General features: G+C 39.0%; 2 protein-coding genes across 5 annotated transcripts in view; one reads left to right on the forward strand and one right to left on the reverse strand.

The window, feature by feature from the left end:
* Positions 1 to 13,251, forward strand: part of WDR19 (WD repeat domain 19) — an 84,028-nt gene extending 70,777 nt beyond the window's left edge. For 2 of the 3 annotated variants that reach the window (XM_082838831.1, XM_082838832.1), the window contains exons 33-36: positions 1,423 to 1,573; positions 3,215 to 3,338; positions 4,105 to 4,181; positions 4,504 to 5,030. In XM_082838831.1, coding sequence (XP_082694957.1) covers positions 1,423 to 1,573; positions 3,215 to 3,338; positions 4,105 to 4,181; positions 4,504 to 4,615 — 464 coding nt within the window. In that variant the 3' untranslated portion in view covers positions 4,616 to 5,030. Of the gene's footprint in view, positions 1 to 1,422; positions 1,574 to 3,214; positions 3,339 to 4,104; positions 4,182 to 4,503; positions 5,031 to 12,723 lie in introns of those variants that run through there. The other variant, XM_082838830.1, reaches the window with a different exon arrangement.
* A 1,333-nt stretch (positions 13,252 to 14,584) lies between these two features.
* The window catches only part of RFC1 (replication factor C subunit 1), an 82,975-nt gene continuing 76,270 nt past the window's right edge, over positions 14,585 to 21,289 (reverse strand). Inside the window, exons 22-25 of one of the 2 annotated variants that reach the window (XM_082838833.1) lie at positions 19,902 to 20,047; positions 18,375 to 18,588; positions 17,090 to 17,281; positions 14,585 to 16,064 (exon numbers count right to left, since the gene is read on the reverse strand). In XM_082838833.1, the coding sequence (XP_082694959.1) occupies positions 15,987 to 16,064; positions 17,090 to 17,281; positions 18,375 to 18,588; positions 19,902 to 20,047 (630 nt within the window). In that variant the 3' untranslated portion in view covers positions 14,585 to 15,986. The remainder of the gene's footprint in view (positions 16,065 to 17,089; positions 17,282 to 18,374; positions 18,589 to 19,901; positions 20,048 to 21,289) is intronic. The other variant, XM_082838834.1, reaches the window with a different exon arrangement.

Raw genomic sequence — 21,289 nt, forward strand, 5'->3', positions numbered from 1 at the left:
GTCACACTGGACACACTCAGCACCTCCAGGCAGCACGTGGAAGGTGGTGTCTACCAGGGTGCTTGTGAGAGACTCGGTACCCAGGGGTGGTCTTGGGGAGCTGGCCATGTCAGCACCCCCTGCTTAGCATGTACCAAATTTTCAGATTCCCAGAAAGCAGGTGTTCTGCATAAACCCTATCGTTTGTACAAAAAGGTCAGGCACAGGCAGCCACTCTTCTCAGTTCTGGAAATGGCAGGAACTCTCCCAAAATCCAAGTTCCCAGATCCCAGTTTCAGGCAGATCCTTCCAAGAAAAACAGTCTCAAGATTGCACACAAGGGGCCTATTGTTATTTTCCCTATTTACAGATAAGCAAACTGGGGCAAAAGAAGTGAGGTAACACTTGCCCAAGACCATACTGTCAGCCAGTAAGTCTGACTCTGTGTTCTCAACCACTGTAGACCATTGCCTCTGAAAAAGGTCCCAGTATTCTAAAAGACTTGTCATAATAACATTTTTCAGTGATTAGATTTTGTCACATTCCATGACGGAATCAACAAACGTTTGCTGTAAAGGGTCAGATGTCGAATGTTTGGGGCTTTGTGGGCCACGTGGTCTCTGTTGCAACTATTCAACTCTGCCGTTTCGGCGTGACCCATACATAAATGGATGAGCATGGCTGTGTTCCAACAGAACTTTATTCTTTTGGACACTAAAATTTGAACCTCATAAACCTTTCACATGTCGCAAAATATTCTTCTCCTTTTGATTTTTTTTTCCAGTCGTTTAAAAATGTAAAAGTCTTTCTTAGCAAATGGGCCATACAGAAACAGAGGGCCAGATTTAGCTCACGGGTCATAATTCACCAACCCCTATTCTCTAAATGTGTTCTTTTTTGTTACATAAAAAAGACTAAAATAATTGTTCACCATGCTGGCAACGGGTGTGATAGGACAGGCATTCTCATGACTGCTGGTGGGATGGAATGGACATTGTTGTGGCCTTTCTAGAAAGCAGTTTCGCAATTTGTGCTAGGAGTATTTGTTCTTTAAAGTCACGTTCTTTGAGCCAGTAATTTGACTTTTAGGTATCTGTCCTGAAGAAACAGGTGCACGCAGAGAGGTTAGTGCATGAAATTGTTAATCTCCCCACCGATTCATCAGCAGTCCTGTCAAATGCAAAACTCTCTCAGAGGCGGGGAAGGACGCACGCAAAAGGTTACCTCAAGGGAGTGTGGGTCCTGGTGTTACAGGCAAAACACAGTATAATCAGGGGAAAGACATTGTGGTGAGCAGTTACCTGACTCCACTGCCGTGCCCTTTCCTCGTTAAACAGTCCACTTCTGGTTCTTTGTCAGAAAAAGCAAATTTAGAGAGGTGCAATCCTGGCATCACGCCAGTAGAGGCAACGTGCTCTTTCTGCTCCTCCGTTTGCGTTGCAGACATCGTGCCGATCCTGACATCTACCGTGATCGAGTGTCACAGGGCCGGCCTGAAGAACTCTGCCTTCAGCTTTGCAGCCATGTTGATGAGGCCCGAGTACCGCAACAAGATAGATGTCAAATACAAAAAGAAGATTGAGGCAATGGTCAGGTAGGCGGCTGTTTCTACCATCTAATCGCATTTCACAAGCGTATCTTTCAGAACGTAGCTGCTATTATGTGGGCTCAACAAGAACACAGATTGGGGGTAGCAATTAGGACTGTACTCAGCTACCAGCACCTGGAAACCCAACGACGGCTTTATCTGATTTATGTGACTCACGCACAAGGCATCGTAGCCCAGGGCTGGTGGTGCCGTGTCCCGATGTCACCAAGGACCGATCCCTCTGCCTTTTGGCTTTACCATCCAGAGCACACAGGTTTCCTCCTCATGGCTGCACAGTGGTGGTTGTCATGGTGGGGTGACATCATGTACCCCATTCAACGCAGAAAGAAGGAGGGAAATTAAAAGATGAAAAGGTCTTTTGCCTTTTTAGTTAGGAAGGACACCACCCCCAGGACTTGCATTTACATCTCACTACTCAGCCGCGTGGCTACCTCTAGCTGAAAAGCATACTGCTGAGTAAAAACCAAGTTCTCTTGGCAAGGAAGAAGGAAAGATGGCTATTAGGGAGGCAGCAAACAGCGTGTCTGCCACAGACAAAGAGTGGGTATTTCTCAGTGTAAGAAACTTGGTAGTTGTACCGCCTACTGCCAAGAGACTTCATTTGGAAATCCTGTGTAGCTCCAAAGGCACATGAGGCATATCCTCACTTCAGAAAGCCTGGTTTTCAACAGGAAAACTAGGAGAAGGTAGCACTCATCTTTACAAGAGGAAAAATTACCTGCAATCCTGTAGTAGTTCTGTACTACCACTTGTTCATAGCCATGACATCTGGGGTACCTGTTAGTCCCGTTTTGACCAGGGAACTCAGGTGTACCTGAATCTTGACCCAGAACTCTCTCATCTCAGCCAAGGGAGATGGCTACACCAGTAATGGCAAAGGGAAGCAAATACTACTTATTGTTAGCTGGGCTCATGGCAGAGAACTCTAACCTGGATAGGGGCTACACGGAACACTCCCTTTTTTTTTCAAAGCTGATAAGCCTAAGTAGCTTCAGACCAAGTCAGTCTGACCCAGCATACCTGCCATCAGGAAGAGTGAGGTGGGGAGAAAAAGCTAGAGCACATTTATCCCCCAGTTTCGTGCCACACCAGTCTAGGTGCCAGCTTGAAGAGGCGCTGGTTCTTCTGTCCCCGCGCAAGAGTACTCTTAGCTATGAGGTCTAATACGGTGTCTGCTGGCTGCATGTGGCTATTTAAATTTAAATTAATTAAAAGTGAATAAAATGTAAAACTTAGTTCCTCACACTATCCATATTTCAAGTGCTCTGAGCTCCATGTGGCTCATGGCTACCGTATTGGAGAGCACAGAATTAGAACAGTGCCATTGTCACAGAAAGTTGTGCTGCACAGCTCTGGACAGCCTTTACGACTTCAGTACACAAAGGGAAAGACAGAGAAGCAGCAAGCTCACTACTCCAGTGACAAGGAAGACACGAGACAGCCAGACCCACCCGTGTTTTCTCCCACATAATGTGCTGTGAACTCCAGCTCCCAGAGGTGGCCATGGAACACTAGCCTAAGCAGTCCTCATTCCTCTCCCTCCTCCGTGGGCCGGAGCGTGTATCTCTAGTCTCAAGAGTCTGACTGTGAAGAAGTAGGTGCATTTCATGTGATTTTTCCTCACAGGAGACCCGATACATCTGAGACAGAAGAGGCCACAACCCCATGTCCATTCTGCGAATTTCTTCTCCCAGAGTGTGAACTCCTCTGTCCTGGATGTAAAAATAACATCCCATATTGCATTGCAACAGTAAGTTTCTTTATCATCATTTCCCTTTCTTTGCATATATATCTATAGCCCATTTGAATACTTGTTGTATGTCAGTACTTTCTTCACTTCTGAAATAATCTTATCCCTCAAATTTCCTGCAACATTTAGCATACAATTTCATGGTCAACAAAGTTGAAAGTTATATTCAAGGCACATAATAACCTAAGTTAGTATCAGGAAGGCACTGTGGGGCAGGAGAGCACACACTTGGGGATCAGATGGTCCTAGGCTTAGATCGTCTTTCTGCCACTTACTGGTTACATAACCTGGTGCGATTTGCTTTTACCTTGCTAGGTCCATCAGTTAACAGTACCTGCCTATTGAGGTAAACTGCAGGTTGACGAGAGGACGTGTTTGAAGCCTTAGTACAATTCCCGGCATGCTGTAGCACTTAATAAGTGATGGCTTTTATTGTACACTTTAATATTAAGACCTATTATTAGAAAATTTTTAAATATCAGATTATTTGTTCATCACTAGGCTAACGTAAGCTTTATTTTAAAGGAAAATAAATCTAGGTCGTGTCACAATATTGAAGATTATTCTCTTTATACATGAATCTGATAAATTTGGCTTTAGTCCTTTTGATGCCATTTCTTTCTAATTACCCACCTATGTGAAATATCAATAATTTCATAATTTAGAGGTCTGTCTGGCTTTTAACTGTAACCATGTATTATAAATGAATAATGGGGGGAGTTTTAAAAATAAAGATGAATTTTATTCTTCAACGTACTGTTTCCAGGGTCGACATATGTTAAAGGATGATTGGACAGTGTGTCCACATTGCGACTTCCCTGCACTGTATTCAGAATTCAAGATGTAAGTGCACATCATTTCACTCAGCCATACAGATTTATCCAATAATAGGCCTTTTATTCAACCACTTTTATACTGAGGTCTCTTTATGTGTTCATGTTCTTAAAAATCTCTAAAGACTCAAATTGTCTTCTTGGAAGAACCTTCTGTGATCTTTGAGAACATTTTCTTTAAAGGGGATTTTGCATGAGACTGAATATTCCTAATTCTTAAGTCTCATGATGAACATGTACTAAGAAGTAGAAAGGAATAGTTGGTTTTCACATCACAATAACCCAAAAGTAAAGGAATATTTAATCTACTCTGTCTTTCCCTCTCCAAACAGCATGTTAAACACTGAAAGCACATGTCCTATGTGTTCAGAAAGATTAAACTTTGCTCAGCTGAAAAAAATCTCAGACTGTACCCAGTACCTGCGGACAGAAGTGGAGCAGTGAGTGGCATGTGCAGGTAAGTCAGACCATCCACTTACCTTCCCAGGGCACGAGATCCACTGGGTGGACACAGCTGTACAGTGTGTTTTGCCATTGGCTCCTTTTTGTGCATCATGTAACTTGTAAGATTTGAACGAACAAAACTTGTCAGATTTGAAACAAACCTTTGATGTACTTAAAAAAAAAAGCTAAAACGCAGGTTGTACAGTCTCCATGGTGACAAAGGTTATTTGGCCAAGCAGCATCATGGATTCCAACCAAAATGTATATTATCAAATCACATGGGCTTCTTTTTAACCAGTCCATTAAAACTGTAGCTAGCTATTAACAGTGGGGTTTTTGAGTTCTATAATTCAAGAGAATATATTGTAAAAATTTTTGCTTCCAAAGGCTTGAAAACTCCCCATTTCTTTTTCTTTCGAAGTGTCATTTTTGTTGCATGGAAGCAGCACAATACTGCTTCCACTCTCACTCCATTGGCAAGAATTTACTCATAGGGCCACACATACTGCAAGGGGAGGCAGGGAAACGTAGTCTCCAGGTGGAAAGCCAAAAGCCCCTGCCAAAAACTCTTTAAGATTCTTTAATTAAAAGGAAAAAGTAAGATTAGTCCCTGACACAGCACTAAACATAGTTAAAACGGAACCCTAGGTTTTCACACGAAACCTGTTCTCGCAATCTTCACTCCATCAGTAAACAGCAGCTCCATCCTACCAGCTGATCAGGATGGAAATGTGGACACCACCAATCCCCCAGTCCATGGGCAAGTCCTCTCATTCCCCCTCCAGTGTATCTGGTTCCCTTCCTCAGGGGGACTTTTTATTGCACCTGCAAAAATAAAGAGCCTAAAAGACTCGACACGAACTGCCCCAGCCGCCGCCTCTGCTCACTACGCTGCAGCCCCACTGGCCTCTTGGCTGTTCCTTGGACTCCAAACTGCTTTCTGTAGCACCTGCAGTCTCTCACATTCTTGCCAGCAGCACCCAAGGGTTCTAGTTTTCCCATATCCTCACCAACACTTGCTGTTGTCTGTATGCTTGATTATAACCATCCTAGTAGGTGTGAAGTAGTATCGCATTGTGCTTTTGATGTGCATCTCCTTAATGGTAACGATGTTGAGCATCTTTTCACGTGCTTGTCGGCCATTTGTATATCTTCTTTAGAGACCTGTCTTCAAGTCCTTTACCCATTTTTTTAACTGGGTATTTTGTCCTTTTATCGAGTTGTAAGAATCCTTAATATATTCTAGGTACAAGTCCTCTATCAGATACATGACGTGCAAATATCCTATTCTGTGGAAGTATTTTTTTACTTTCTTCATAGCATCCTTTGATGTACAAAAGTTATTATTATTTTGATGAAGTCCAGTTTATTTTTTTTCTTTGCCTGCTTGTGTTCTTGGGGTCATGTCTAAGAAAGCACTGCTTAACCCAGCGTCACAAAGATTGACACTTACGTTTCATTCTAAGAGTTCTATAGTTGCTGCTCTTATACTTAACGTCTTTGATCCATTTAATTTTTGTGTATGATGTGAGGTAGGGACCCGATTTCCTTTTGTGTGTGGATGACCAGGTGTCTCAGCACCATTTGTTGAAAAGACTGTTCCTTTCCTATTATTACTGGGTATTGTCTTATTATTATTGTTATAAAGGTTATTTGTATATTCTAGATATAAATCTTAGTCAGATTTAATTTGCCGATATTTTCTCCCACTCTGTGGCTTCCCACTTCTTTTTCTTAATGGTCTTTTTTTTTGGAATATAGTTGATTTATCAATACAATGTTGTGTTCGTTTCAGGTGTACAGCAAAGTGAATCAGTTATACATATATCTTAATGGTCTTTTGATGAACAGATTTTTATTCTGATGAATTATAATTTATCAATGTTTCATTTTATTATTACTTTTATTACTTTCTGTGTCTAAGAAAATTTTTGCCTACTCAAAAGTCAGGAGCATATTCGCCTGTGTTTTCTTCTAGAAGCTCTGGGTCTGTGATCCATCTTGAAGTTATTTTTGTTTACAGTATGAGGTGGGGATTGAGATTCTTTTCCCTCTCGAGTAGATATCCAATCTTCCAACACCATTTGTTGAAAAGTCTTTCCTTTCCCCATTGAACTTGCTTGCATGCCTTTGTTGAAAATCAGCTGGGTTTTAAATATGGGTCTACTTCTGGACCCTCTCTTCTTTTCCATTGCTCTGTTTGTCCCCTATTTTTATACTATACTGTCTTCATTACTGTGACGTTATTGTGTATCTTAAAGCCAGGTATTGTGGATCCTACAACTTTGTCATTTTTTTCCAAGACTGTTTTTTTTTTTTTTTTTTGCGGTATGCAGGCCTCTCACTGTTGTGGCCTCTCCCGTTGCGGAGCACAGGCTCCGGACGCACAGGCCCAGTGGCCATGGCTCACGAGCCCAGCCGATCCATGGCACGTGGGATCTTCCCGGACCGGGACACAAACCCACGTCCCCTGCATCGGCAGGTGGACTCTCAACCACTGCACCACCAGGGAAGCCCCCACCAAGGCTGTTTTGACTACTCTTACTTCTCTCCATTTCTCTCTAAAATTTTAGAATCAGCTTGTCAAATTCTGTTTTAAAATCTTACTCAAATTACGATTGGGATATGTTTATTTTTCTGTTGCCACATAACATCACATATTTAGCATCTTAAAACAATATACATTTAATATTTCACAACTTCTTTGAGGTATAATTATCACCTTGTATTAGTTTTAGGTGTACAACATAATGATTTGATATATGTTTATACTGTGAAATGATTACCACAGTAATTTAGTTAACATCCATCACCACACAGTTACAATTTTTTTTTAATTGAGAACTTTTAACACCTATTCTTTTAGCAACTTCCAAGTATACAGTGTTGTTAACTATGATCGCCATGCTGTATATTACATCCCCAGGACTTACTTGTAACTGGAATTTTATACCTTTCAACCACCTTCATTCTGCCCACCCCCACCCTCTGGCAACCAACAGATTGTTCTGTATCTATGAGTTCAGTGGGTTTTTTTTAAAATTAAACATGTGAGATCATTACAGTATCTGTCTTTCCCTTATTTCATTTAGCAAAATGTCCTCAAGGTCCATCCATGTTGTTGCAAATGGCAGTATTTCCTTCTTCTTTATATGTATATACACATGTATACATATGTACCACATATTCTTTATCCAGTGCCATTTTCTTCATCCAGTATTAGTGGACACTTAGGTCATTTCCATGTCTTGGCTATTGTAAATAATGCTGTAATGAACACTGGGGTGCAGATACCTTTTCAAGATAGTGATTTTGTTTCCTTCAGATAAATACACAGAAGTAGAATTGCTGGAACATATGGTAGTTCTATTTTTAACTTTTTGAGGAATCTCTGTAGTGTTTTCCATAATGGCTGCATCAATTTACATGCCCACCAACAGTGTACGATGGATACCTTTTCTCCATATCCTTGCCAAGACTTGTTATTTCTTGTCATTTTGACAGCTGCCATTCTAACAGGTGTGAGGTGATATCTCATCGTGGTTTTGATCTGCATTTCCCTGATTTGTGATGCTGAGCACCTTTTCATTTACATATTGACCATATGTACGTTTTCTTTGGAAAAATGTCTATTCAGAGCATTTGCCCATTTTTTGATTGGATTTTTTTTCTATTGAGTTGTATGAGTTCTTTATATATTTTGTATATTAACCCAAATTATCAGATATATGATTTGCAAATATTTCTCCCATTCCATAGGTTGCCTTTTCATTTTGTTGATGGAAACTTTTTAGATTGATGTAGTCTTACTTGTATATATTTGCTTTGTTGCCTTTGCTTTTGGTGTCACATACAAAAATACATTGCCAAGACCAATGTCAAGGAGCTTACTCCCTGTGGTTTCGTCTAAGAGTTTTATGTTGTCAGGCCTTATGTTCAAGACTTTAATCCATTTTGAGTTAATTTTTGTGTATGGTGTAAGATAGTGATCCAGTTTCATTCTTTTGCATGTGGCTGTCCAGTTTCCCCAACACCATTTATTTAAGAGACTGCCTTTCCCCATTGTATATTCTTGGCTTCTTTGTCATAAATTGACCATATATGCACAGGTTTATTTCTGGGCTCTCTATTCTGTTCCATTAATCTGTGTGTCTGTTTTTATACCGATACCATACTGTTTTGATTAGTATAGCTGCATAATATAGTTTGAAATCAGGAAGTGTGGTGCTTCCAGCTTTGTTCTTTCTCAACATTGCTTTTTGGCTGTCCAGTGTCTTTGTCGTTCCATACAAACATGAGGATTGTTTGTTCTATTTCTGTGAAAAATGCCATTGGAAATTGATAGGAATTGCATTGAATCTGTAGATTGCTTTGGGTAGTGTGGACACTATAACAATATTAATTCTTCCAATCCATAAGCATAGAAAATCTTTCCATTTATTTATATCTTCAGTTTCTTTCATCAGTGTCTTATAATTTTTCAGTGCACAAGTCTTTCACCTCCTTGGTTAAATTCATTCCTAGGTATTGTATTCTTTTTGATGCAATTGTAAATAAGATTGTTTTCTTAATTTCTCTTTCTGATAGTTGATTATTAGATACAACAGATTTTTGTATATTGATTTTGTATCCTGCAATTTTGCTGAATTTATTATTCTAACAGCTTTTCTGGTGGTCTTCAGGGTTCCCTATATATAATATGTCATCTGCAAATAGTGACAGTTTAACTTATTCCCTTCCTATCTGAATGACTTTTATTTCTTTTTCTTGCCTAAAGGCAAGAGTGACATCCTTGTCTTATTCCTGATCTTCGAGGAAAAGCTTTCAGCTTTTCACCATTGAGTGTGATAGCTGTGGGTCTGTCCTATATGGCCTTTATGATGTTGAGGTATATTCCCTCTATACCCACTTTTGTGAAAGTTTTTATCATGAGCAGATGTTGAATTTTGTCAGATGCTTTTTCTGTATCAAGATGATCATATGATTTTTATCCTTCATTTTGTTAATGTGGTGTATCATCTTGATTTTCTGGATGTTGGACTATCCTTGCATTCCTCCAATAAATCCCACTTGACTGTGGTGTGTGATTCCTTTAATGTATTATTGAATTCAGTTTGCTAATATTTTGTTGAGGGTTTTTGCAACTATGTTCATTAGAGATATTGGCCTGTAATTTTCTTCCTTGTAGTTCCTTTGTCTGGTTTTGGTATCAGAGTAATGCTGGCCTCATGGAATGAGTTTGGAAGTGTTTCCTCTTCTATTTTTTGGAAAAGCTTGAGAATTGGTATTAACCAGTGAAGCTGTCTGGTCCTGGACTTTTGTTTGTCAGGTTGTTTTTTATTACTGATTCAATCTCCTTGATAGTAATTGGTCTAATTTTCTATTTCTTCATGATTCAGTATTAGAAGTTGTATGTTTCTAGCAATTTATCCATTTCTTCTAGGTTGTCCATTTTGCTGGCATTCTAGGTTGTCCATTTTGCTGGCATTATAGTATTTCATAGTAGTCTCTTTTGTATTTCTGTGGTATCGAATGTAGTATCTCCTCTTTCATTTCTGATTTTGAGTCCCCTATTTTTCTTGGTGATTCTAGCTAAAGGTTTGTCTATTTATCTATCTTTTGGGCAAAAAGAAAAAAAACAGCTATTAGTTTCATTGAACTTTTCTATTGTCTTTTTAGTCTCCATTTCATTTATTTCTGCTCTTTGAGATTTCCTTCCTTCTACTAACTTCGGGCTTAGCTTGTTCTTTTTCTAGTTCCTTAAGGTGTGAAGTTAGGCTGTTTATTTGAGATCTTTCTTGTTTCTTAATGCAGGTGTTTATTGTTATGAGCTTCCTTCTTAGAAACTGTTTTTGTTGCATCCCATAAGATTTGGTATGCTGTATAGCTGTCTCAGTATTCGTGGGGGATTGGTTCCAGGATCCCTAGTGGATACCAACATCCACGGATGCTCAAGTCCCTTATATATAATGGTGTAGTATTTGAATATAACCTATGCACATCTTCCCGTATACTTTAAATCATCTCTAGATTACTTATATTACCTAATGTAAATGCTATGTAAATAGTTGCCAACATGTAGCAAATTCAAGTTTTGCTTTTTGGAACTTTCTGGTACTTTTTTTTTTTTCTTGAATCTTTTGACCCATGGTTGGTTGGATCTGTGGATATGGAACCCACAGATATGGAGGGCCAACTCTATTTCCATTTTCATGTCTCAGGTATTTTATTTCTCTTTTGATTTCTTCTTTGACCCAGCAGTTGTTGAGCAACATGTTTGAATGTCCATGTATTTGTGAATTTTCCAGTTTTCTTCTTGGAACTGATTTGTAGTTTCATACTTTTGTGGTCAGAAAAGATGCTTGATATGATTTCAGTCTTCTAAATTTATTAAGACTTGTTTTGTGGCCTTACATATGATCTGTCCTGGAGAAATGTTCCATGTGTGCTTGAGAAGAATGTGTATTCTCCTGCTTTGGGATGGAATGTTCTGTAAATGCGTTAAGTCCATCTGGTCTAACATGTCATTTAAGACCAATGTTTCCTTATTGGTTTTCTGGCAAATGAAAATCTATTCACTGATGGAAGTGGGGTAATGAAGTCCCCTCCTATTATTGTACTGCTCTTTCTCCCTTTAGATATGTTCATATTTGCTTATATTTAGGTGCTGCTAATGTAAATAATAAATATCTACAAATGTTATATCCTCTTGTGGATTGATGCCTTTATCATTATATAATGGCCTTCTTTGTCCCTTCTTACAGTCTTTGTTTTAAAATCTATTTTGTCTAAGTATAGCTACTCCAGCTTTCTTTTGGTTTCCATTAGCATGAAATCTTTTTCCATTCCTTCACTTTCAGTCTGTGTGTCCTTAAAGCTGAGTGAGTCTCTTGCAGGCAGCATATAGATGGGTCTTGGTTTTTATCCATTCTGTCTTTTGATCAGAGAATTTATAAATTATATTTAAAGTAGTTATTGATAGACAGGGACTTGCTGCCATTTTGTTCATTGTTTTCTGGCTGTTTTGTAATTCCTTCGTTCCTTCTTTTCTTGATCCTTTTTCTCCTTTTGTGATCTAACAATTTTCTGTAGTCATATGCTTAGATTCCTTTTTGTCTACCATAGGTTTCGCTTTGTGGATACCATGAGACTTACATAAAATACAACAGTCTGTCTGAAGTTGATAACAACTTAAGTTCAAATGCATTTTTACTCTCACCATCCACATTGTTTGTGATGTCACAATTTATATCTTTTTATCTTGTGTATCCATTAACAAATTATTAGTTATTTTTACTATTTTGTCTTTTAACTTTCACACTAGGTTTATAAGTACTTACCATCACAACATTAGATTATTCTGAATTTATATATTTACCTTTACCTTTGAGATTTACAATTTCATATATTTTTGTATTATTAATGAGTGTTCTTGTGTTTCAGCTTAAAGAAGTCCCTTTAACATTTCTTGTAAGGCCAGTCTAGTGGTGATGAACCTCTTTAGCTTTTCCTTGCCTGGAAAACTTCCTCGCTCCTTCAATTTTGAAGGATGGCTTTCCCAGGTAGAATATTCTTGGTTGGCAGTTTTATTCTTTCAGCACTTTGACTATATCAGGCCACTCTCTTCTAGCCTGCAAAGTTTCTGCCAAAAGAATCTGCTGACAGTCTTATGAGGGGGGAGGGGGTTCCCCTGTACATAACAAGTTGTTTTCTTTTGCTGCTTTTAAGATCGTCTTCTTGTCTTTAACTTCTGGCGGTTTAATTATAACTTGTCTTGGTATGGGCCTCTTTGGGTTGAGTTGCTGAGCACTAACGAACTTTGCACTTTCTCATTCTTCTCAGTAAGGTGGCTGTTATCATCATCCTCACTTTATAACAGAGGTTCAGCAGCTTGCCCATGCAGTTCTAGTCAGTTGAAAAGCCAGGACTGACACTCGATTACAGACTGGGAATTTCTTACTTGAACGTAGTGATCCTGCTCCACATTCCAGAAATGAGCAAAAAAATCTTCTTTATTATGCTTGGCTTTATTACTAAATGCTAGTAGTTACTTGAAACCCTTCTAAAAGCATATGGGGTTTTGTTTTTTATTTTTGTATCCTTTCAAGGTATTATGGTCCTGAGAAGATACCATTTTTCCACAGGAGGCTGTGTTTCTACCCTTGGCAGATTTCAAGATGGTCCATCCCGAATACAGAAAAAACAAGGTCACCTCTCCAGGTCACCACTTTCAACTTCTGCAGAGTGGGAAACAGTGACATAGAGCATTGCTGTTTATACTTTGTACATTTCCTCTTCTGAATCTTACATAGTCTATGCTCTATACTGTTAATAGTAACCTACGACATAACTGTAAATATTCAGCTTTTTGATATCTTTTCTATTTTGAAATACCTCCTTTAAAATAAACTTATTGATTAGATATTTGTAATGTTTTCCCAGATTTAAAGACAGCAAAAGAAATAAAGGAAGGTAGCTTTAAACCATACTGTGAAGTCTGGGCAGCACAGATATTAACAGTGTTAAAAAGTCTGAAGTGAGAGGCTTACACAAATCCAGGCTATTTAGCAGAATCAGTCTGAGAATAAAAACGTCAAAAATCAGCATTTTTAAAGAATGAAACTATAAGCTTATGTTTCTTGAGTCATTATGCTACATAGTACGGAATTCCTGTCACAAAATTAAATCATTTGACTTCCCCTGAAGACGTACATTATTCAGAATCTTCCCCAAGGTGGGTGGAGGGTTCCTTTCCCATGTCACACACACCCAATACTATACATATCAGTATATGCTTCCTTGCCATACAAAGCCAAAGTATCAAAGTCTGAGCAGCTGACAGAATCATGTAGCCTAACTAACTAACTCTGAATGTATCAGATGATATGATTTTACAGTATAGCCACCAGCATTCTGAGCATTACAGAGGTACCTACGAGCCTAGGGTAGAACCCAAAGTGCCAGTAAAGTTTTACAGCATCCAGGTATCCATATGCATGCCTCCAGCTTTATGCTTTTCCTTCCCAAAGGCTGGCTAGAGGCTCTGGCCTTCCTAAGTGATACAAGTTATTATCATTAACCCCACCCGTGGTCCCTTTGTTTTGTGTTATCACTTGAGGGATGTTGTAAGGTTACAGGAATAATAAGAGCCATAGGCACTTGGGATCTGTAAGGGTAAGCACATTATATTTTGGGAGTTAGTTATGGGCCTCAGACATTCACTAATGAGCATAATTGTACCAGAACTTATTTAGGAAGATACTCCTAGTACACATAACTATGTGCTCCGTATTAATAACTTCAAGAGGCCCAATAATGTTGCTGTAAATAATACACTGACAAAACTTAAAAAATGACGGACAAAGTAGTATTAGTAATAAAGTAGTAGTTTCTTATAGACTACCAAATGGCCAAGACTCAATGGATCGCAAAGAAAGCAAGTGTACAGTTTTATGCTGCAAGGATGATGTGTGGCATCCAGTGGCTCCAATAAGGATTTACTGGTTGCTCCAAATCATAATGAACAAGTAAAGGACACTATCTGTTGTTCTGGCTGCAAGGAGATAATAGTCCCTTTCCTGGAAAGCACAGAGCAAGTAGGCAGATATGACTTGCATATCAAAAAGCAATAGAAATGGAAAAATATGCATAAGAAATTTATGCTCACCCCGCTGGTGAGGTGAGGCAGTCGTCAATCAAGAAAATCTTCACTGGGCTTCCCTGGTGGCGCAGTGGTTGAGAATCTGCCTGCTAATGCAGAGGACACAGGTTCGAGCCCTGGTCTGCGAGGATCCCATATGCCGCGGAGCATCTGGGCCCGTGAGCCACAACTACTGAGCCTGCGCGTCTGGAACGTGTGCTCCGCAACAAGAAGGCCGCGATAGTGAGAGGCCTGCGCACTGCGATGAAGAGTGGCCGCCGCTTGCCACAACTAGAGAAAACCCTCGCACAGAAACGAAGACCCAACACAGCAAAAATTAATTAATTAATTAATTAAAAAGAAAATCTTCACTGAAGCAGAAGTTTCAAGCAGGGCTTTTAACAAAGAGAGGGACGTGGTTTAGTAGGCAAAGGCTTAAGGCAACATTTTATTCCCATAATGAACTTAATCTACATGAAAGACATTTTTCACACTGGTAAATACATTTTAAATGTCTCAAGAACTTTGGCCTCTCAAACAAGACTATCAGTTCCTTAAAGGCAGGGAACAGAATCCTGATTTTACATTCCTTTTAGCACATACCTTGCAGAAGTAGCACATACCCTTGAGCATTTACTAACAAGATTTTAAAAATTGCTAGACACCCAAATTCCAGACTAGTTCCACAGCCTCAGGCCTGTCAACAAGCACAGTTACAGGTACAATCTAAAGTTCCAGTAGGGTTTGTGGAATCTGTCAGGACAGAACTGGATCCCTCAGGGACAAAGTAAACAAAAGCCAGTGTTCATTTAGTCCCAAACCAGAGTGAGGATAAGAGTTTGACCCAGCCTAGGCCCTACTGATTTTAAACTAATGAGTTGAAACTCTGGAAGGCTAGGGATGTCTGACAATCTTTCTGCAGCCACAATACCCTCTAATAATAACAAAGAGCCCTCTCCACGAAATTCTATTCACAGCAGAGGTGTGGTTGACACTCATAGGGGTAATGAAGCTGGGAATTAGAGTTCTGACTCTTCAACTGCCAAAGTTATGTTTCACAGAACAGGTCAGTAGGAATATAGTTAGCTTTTGTATCCAATCATTTGCAAATTAATAAGGAAAAAATATACCAACATAGTATCCTACTGTACAAGATGACAATCTTAAGAATTTGTACATGTATCATGTGAAACATTTTTATTTCTAATTTCTATTTTGCAAGATATTTGACAATGTACAAAGAATACCCAGTTCTAGGTGGTGACTGTTTTGTATTTTATTTACAAAATTTCTCCACATAATAGTAACTACCTACCTCTTTTTTTAAAAATCGGCATTGGTCGTATAATGGCCATTAGGATAAATTCTTAAGCCTACAAAAGCCGCCTTAGTACCTCTGTTCCCAGACATATTACTGTTAACTAAAAATCTGACTCCAAAGCCCACATGTAGTTTCTAATTCTGAATATACAGTCATTTTGAAGTACAATCTCATTAGATTGACAGGGGACAGTGGAGGACCCAAGCAGTCCTATCAACCTCTATAAGAGGTGTACATCAGCCTACTGTTTACATCCTTCTAGCTGTACCACCGTTTATTTGTAATGGGACCATGAGGTTGCCCCATTACACTAAAACATGGTTCCTTTGGAAAAACAAGGCATTCTCTAAGACCAGCTAGACTGGTCAGCAGGTTGAGTAAAAAGTAGCGGTCAGCAGTGAAAAATAGTTTTATTTCTTTGAACTTTTTCCTTTTCCTTTTCTGGACTCTTTTTCTGATTTTGAAGTCTTTGAAGATTTTGTCTTTTTCTGTTGGGAGGGAAAGATGCACAAAATAGTTAGTAGCTGTGTTTATGAGTAAATGAAATAAGTTCATCTCTACAAGAAAGCAAATCTTTACCTGCAACTTAATAAGAAGAAAGGTTGCAAATACCTAGATCTTGAACTACAGCTACCCTCAATGAGCTTACTAATAACAAATGGCTAGCTGTAGCTTTGAACTACTGAAAAGCTATTTAGACTCTAGAACTAGGATATGTTCCCCAGAACACCAATATATTTAGGAAAGACAAAATAAGCAAGATATAATTTACACACATGGTAATGTTTTCATGAAGAATTTCCTTTTCTTTCAGTTTCAGATTAGAGATCCAAACACACTCAGTTTGAGCAGGGGAGGGAGTAGACTTCTTATGTCTACCCAAGACTAGAGAGCCACACTGGAGAAGGCCACTACTCCCACCCCTGCACTTACAAAACAGAATCAAGGAGCAAGAATGATAAACACACACACACTAAGGACACAAGAGGATACAAACTAGATTCCTTTGCCTCAGCCAATGGTAAACAGAGGGGGGCTGATATCATAAATAATTTTAATCTTTCCTAGCAAAACATGAGGATGTTTTGCTCTGGGAAACTTCTATGGGCAGTTCAACAGCTATAGCAAAAAATAAATAACAGAAAGGAGAAATGGTTTCATTAAAAATGCCTTTCTTGATTATGCTATGAAAATATGTCTGTGGGTAAAGCACACACCAATGGCAAATAAAAAAAAATAGTCCTTTTTCCAACACAGCATATGACCATCAATATGATGGCCTATTTTTTTGCTGTCTGGCTCATCCACTGTTATAAGAAGTTGACTGTTTATAAAAATGAAATCTACACCTTCTTCACCCTCGGAACTGTGATGAACAAAACAAAAAGTATTCTCAGCTTCCTCTGTTACTTGCTAAACAGGCTCTGAATAATTTCAAAAGGCAAGTTATACACAAGATAAGCTATTTTGAGGGAGTATCATAGCTTCTCCTATTTGCAGATGAAAATACTACCTTGATCATAGCATCAGTTTCCAAAGTGTCCTGGTCTTTCTCATCAGACTGAGAGTCATCTTCATTTAACTCTTCATTGTATTCAGCATCCAGTGCTGGGCCTGTGCTGTGTCTGTGCGTCTTTACTGCCTGGAGTGAATACGGAATAAGGTGGACTTCCTTATTGTAAGCTCTTGTGAAGGCTGCTTTCACCTACACAAAAGGAATAGAGGGAGGTTTTTAAAACTCTAACTGCCAAACAACCCCTTTAAACTCTGTAGACCTAGAGGCTCTGAGAGACCCTAGGAGCCCCTTGAAATTGTTTGTAAAATATGTATGCATGTACATGTAAGTATATCTATATGCCTTTTCCTATGGAGAAGTTCCATATTTTTCATGACATTCTTAATAGAGCCATGACTCAAAAAATAAGAATCAGTATTTGGGAACATTAGGCAGGTTTTTAAAAGTCACTTTAAGTCATCAATTTTTTTCTATTCAGTGTTCTCTGCAGTTCTACAAAGTGACAAGCAAAGTTAGTCAGTGAATCAATAAATCAAAAAAGGCTTACAATAAAGTACAAGTTAAAGTTGTCCTTTAATTACCATAAAATAGTAACTTGAAAAGCCTTAACCTCAAGCTTCTAAACCTAACTGTAGAATTGGTCCACAAATTCTAACAACGAATGTCTCTTGTGAGAATTTACCTATAGTCATACCCGTAGTCAGGCCAAAATTCTAGAGAAGACAAGCCACAGAGAACATGTCTTCTAGAACGGCACCAAGTAAACAAGCACAAGGGTGACATATTAGATACCACAAACTCATGTTACGTCACTTTAGTTTTTTCATGTTCACTATATAAAGTAGGGGATACATCATTACATAATAGATTGTCCAACTGTAATAAATACACTAAAACACAGATTAGGCAGACTAAGAAAAAATCTAAAAATGCTCAGCCAGTAAACACTTCTTTTCATAATGCATTCCCACCACCTCACTTTTACTTCCCCAGGCTCATCTGCCTATCCTTGTAAGGAATACATCTACATTTGCTCCTCAGATTTCACACCTTGCTTTTCCATGCAGGATAAGGCAAAGATAAAACTATAAATTATAAGTCAAATCCCAAAGTCTACTCTTAATATTGTACTCAAATAGTATCTTTGGAAAGCACAGACCATAAGTAAAAAGCATTTAAGAAAAGAAATTAAACTTTTAAAAACATCTAAAACATCTGTGAAGTACTCCTAGTAACACGGTAATTACAAAATGATGGAGAACCAGTGGGGTACACAATTTACCTTGGGATCCAGCTTGGAGAAGGGACTAGGTCTGTCTCCCCAGCTGCTAATTTCCATGATATTCTCAAAGTCTTCTTTCATCAAATAATACGCGTCCATAAGAGCAACAACATCCTGTACTCCTTCTATCCCTTGTGAGGTCAAGGGCTGTACAAGTGCATCCCTTATATGGGACAGATAATCCACGTTTACAGTCCTTTTGCTGGAGTAAGTTCTTAAACCAAAACAAAAGATACACTGTAATCGATGGCAAACTACCACCAACTCATAGTTTGCTGGAGTTTAATCCACTTTTAATAATGTTAATGTATCTACACAAATATAGTAGAAACATCAAAGAGGCACACCCCAGGGCAAAGTGATACATCACTTTGAAAAAGTGGTGGGCAGGGAATAGGAAAGGAGCTGAAAGACAGGCCTTCAGCTTGAGCTATGAGAAGAGCCCTTTCAAGCTTCTAGAGGCCACCTGTATCTCTTGGCTCGTGGTCCCTTTCTCCATGTTCAAAGCAGCAGTGGGAGCGCAACATCTTCACATCTCTCTGACTGATGCTGCTGCCTACCTCCACCACTCCTTTTTTTTTTTTTTTTGTAAAAACACTTACGATTACATTGGGCCCATCAGATAATCCAGGGTAATCTTCCCATCTCAAGATGGGAATAAATTTGTGTTGTTTTAAGCCAGTAAGTTTTGGTAATTTGCTATAACAGCAATAGAAAACTAACACGGGGTGGCAAAAAAATGACCCACACCATAAACTACGAAGAGGGATCATAGTAGGAAGCAGAATTCTACAGGAACAGAAGAAAGGAACATCTCAGTTCAGTTTTAAACAAAAGTTAAGGTTAGACTAATATTAATATTCTTTCCAGGGACTAGAAAGGAAAATAAGATTGCTTAAGTAGTTCTTCATGGTTAAAAATGAATCCCTAAAGTTCACTTAATATTTGTATGCAAGCACCTTTCTAAGTTTCTAAACTGTAAAAAAATTTAACCAAATTAAGAATTTTTGAACGTCCTTAAACTTCTCCAAGGACATTGGTTTTCAATCATCTGAGTATCTACCTTCTGTAATACGCTACATTGTATCCCCCTGTCCCAAATGACTAGGTCAGTTTACTATTAGGATAGGAGGCAAAAACTAGTTCATGTATTTAAATAGTTCCCTTTTTCCTATTAATTTATTTGGAGGCCAATATATTATGTATGCCTACTAGTAATAGGCACAGTCACAATAACAATAAATGATAGCACTACCTCAGATTTATATAGCTTTAAAACTTATCTTAACATTATGGCACATCTACCATCTGGCTTTATTCTCCAAAGTATCCTTTTAAGTAATAAAACGAGTGTCATACCAGTTACAGATAATAAAACTCAGGGCCGTGAACTTATCCATGTTCACTTATCTAGTTAGTAATGAAATCAAAACTAAAACACAAATCTTTGTGACTCATGCTATCCTTATTAAAGGCTAGATATACTACCCTGATAAAATGCCACACATAGAGTAATACCCCGCTTACCTGAGACTCATATGCAATGCTAGGTCCTGAACAATACGATCGTGTTTGCCCATAGATGAGTGCTTCCCCAACCAACTTGGGAAGGTAGGAAACTGGGTCATGTACCCCCTCATTAACTCTCCAGGAAGAACACTGGCATAAATGGCCTGAAAAAATTAATTGCAGTCCACAAGTTAAATTCAGTACTGAGTTAAGTTGCTTCTTTAGCAGCTGTTGGCTTCCAAGCAGTCTCCGGAAAATGCAGTAACATTGCTCCCGGTACCTAATTCCAAGATAGGCCCCTTCCCTCTCTCCCTCATCTGTTGGTATGGGAAACTTCAACTTGAGAAAACAATTAATTGCAGTAAATGCCTTGGTCCAAAACATGTTATGGCCCTCACAGATCATCTAGCCAACCCAGACTCCTCAGCCAACTGATCTCAACATACACCAGTTACCTCACAATGCCAGTGTGACAGAAAAAACTGTTTAAGAGAAATATGATTGTCTTCAACATAAGATATCAATAAACCAGGTGGATCAAAGCATGGAAAATCTAATAATTAGAGAATTAAGTAAACTGACACTTGAGAAAAGTTTTTTTTAAAGGTATCCTTGGATATCGTCTATATCCAGGGTTTTTACCTTTTTTTATATATAAATTTATTTATTTTTGGCTGTGTTAGGTCTTCGTTGTGGGCTTTCTCTAGTTGCGGTAAGTGTGGGCTACTCTGCAGTGCACGGGCTTCTCATTGCGGCGGCTTCTCTTGTTGTGGAGCATGGGCTCTAGGTGTGCAGGCTTCAGTAGTTGTGGCATGCAGGCTCAGTAATTGTGGCTCATGGGCTCTAGAGCACAGGCTCAGTAGTTGTGGTGAACAGGCTTAGGTGCTCCATGGCATGTGGTATCTTCCCGGACCAGGGCTCGAACCCGTGTCCCCCGCATTGGCAGGCGGATTCTTAACCACTGCACCACCAAAGAAGTCCCAGGGTTTTTACTTTTTTAAAGGTTGGAATTATACATAGATCTTGTGTCCTGCTTTGTTCTAATAATATTCTCTCATAAGTATTTTTTATATTAGATCATCTTTACAAGTAATTTTAAAGGCTGCATAGTGTTCCATCAAGAGGATTTACCATAATTAATCAGACTCCTATTGCTGAACATGGAGATTTTCTCCCATTTCTTGCTATCAAAATTAATGCTTTAGGGCAGGGGTCCCCAATCCCCGAGCCACACACCGGTATCGGTAGGAACCGGGCTGCACAGCAGGAGGTGAGCGGCGGGCAAGCGAGCGAAGCTTCATCTGTATTTACAGCCGCTCCCCATCGCTCGCATTACTGCCTGAGCTCCTCCTCCTGTCAGATCAGTGGTGGCATTAGATTCTCATAGGAGCGTGAACCCTACTGTG

This window comes from Leucopleurus acutus (genome assembly GCF_964270905.1).
Source record: "Leucopleurus acutus genome assembly, chromosome: 4".
Lineage (NCBI taxonomy): Eukaryota > Metazoa > Chordata > Mammalia > Artiodactyla > Delphinidae > Leucopleurus > Leucopleurus acutus.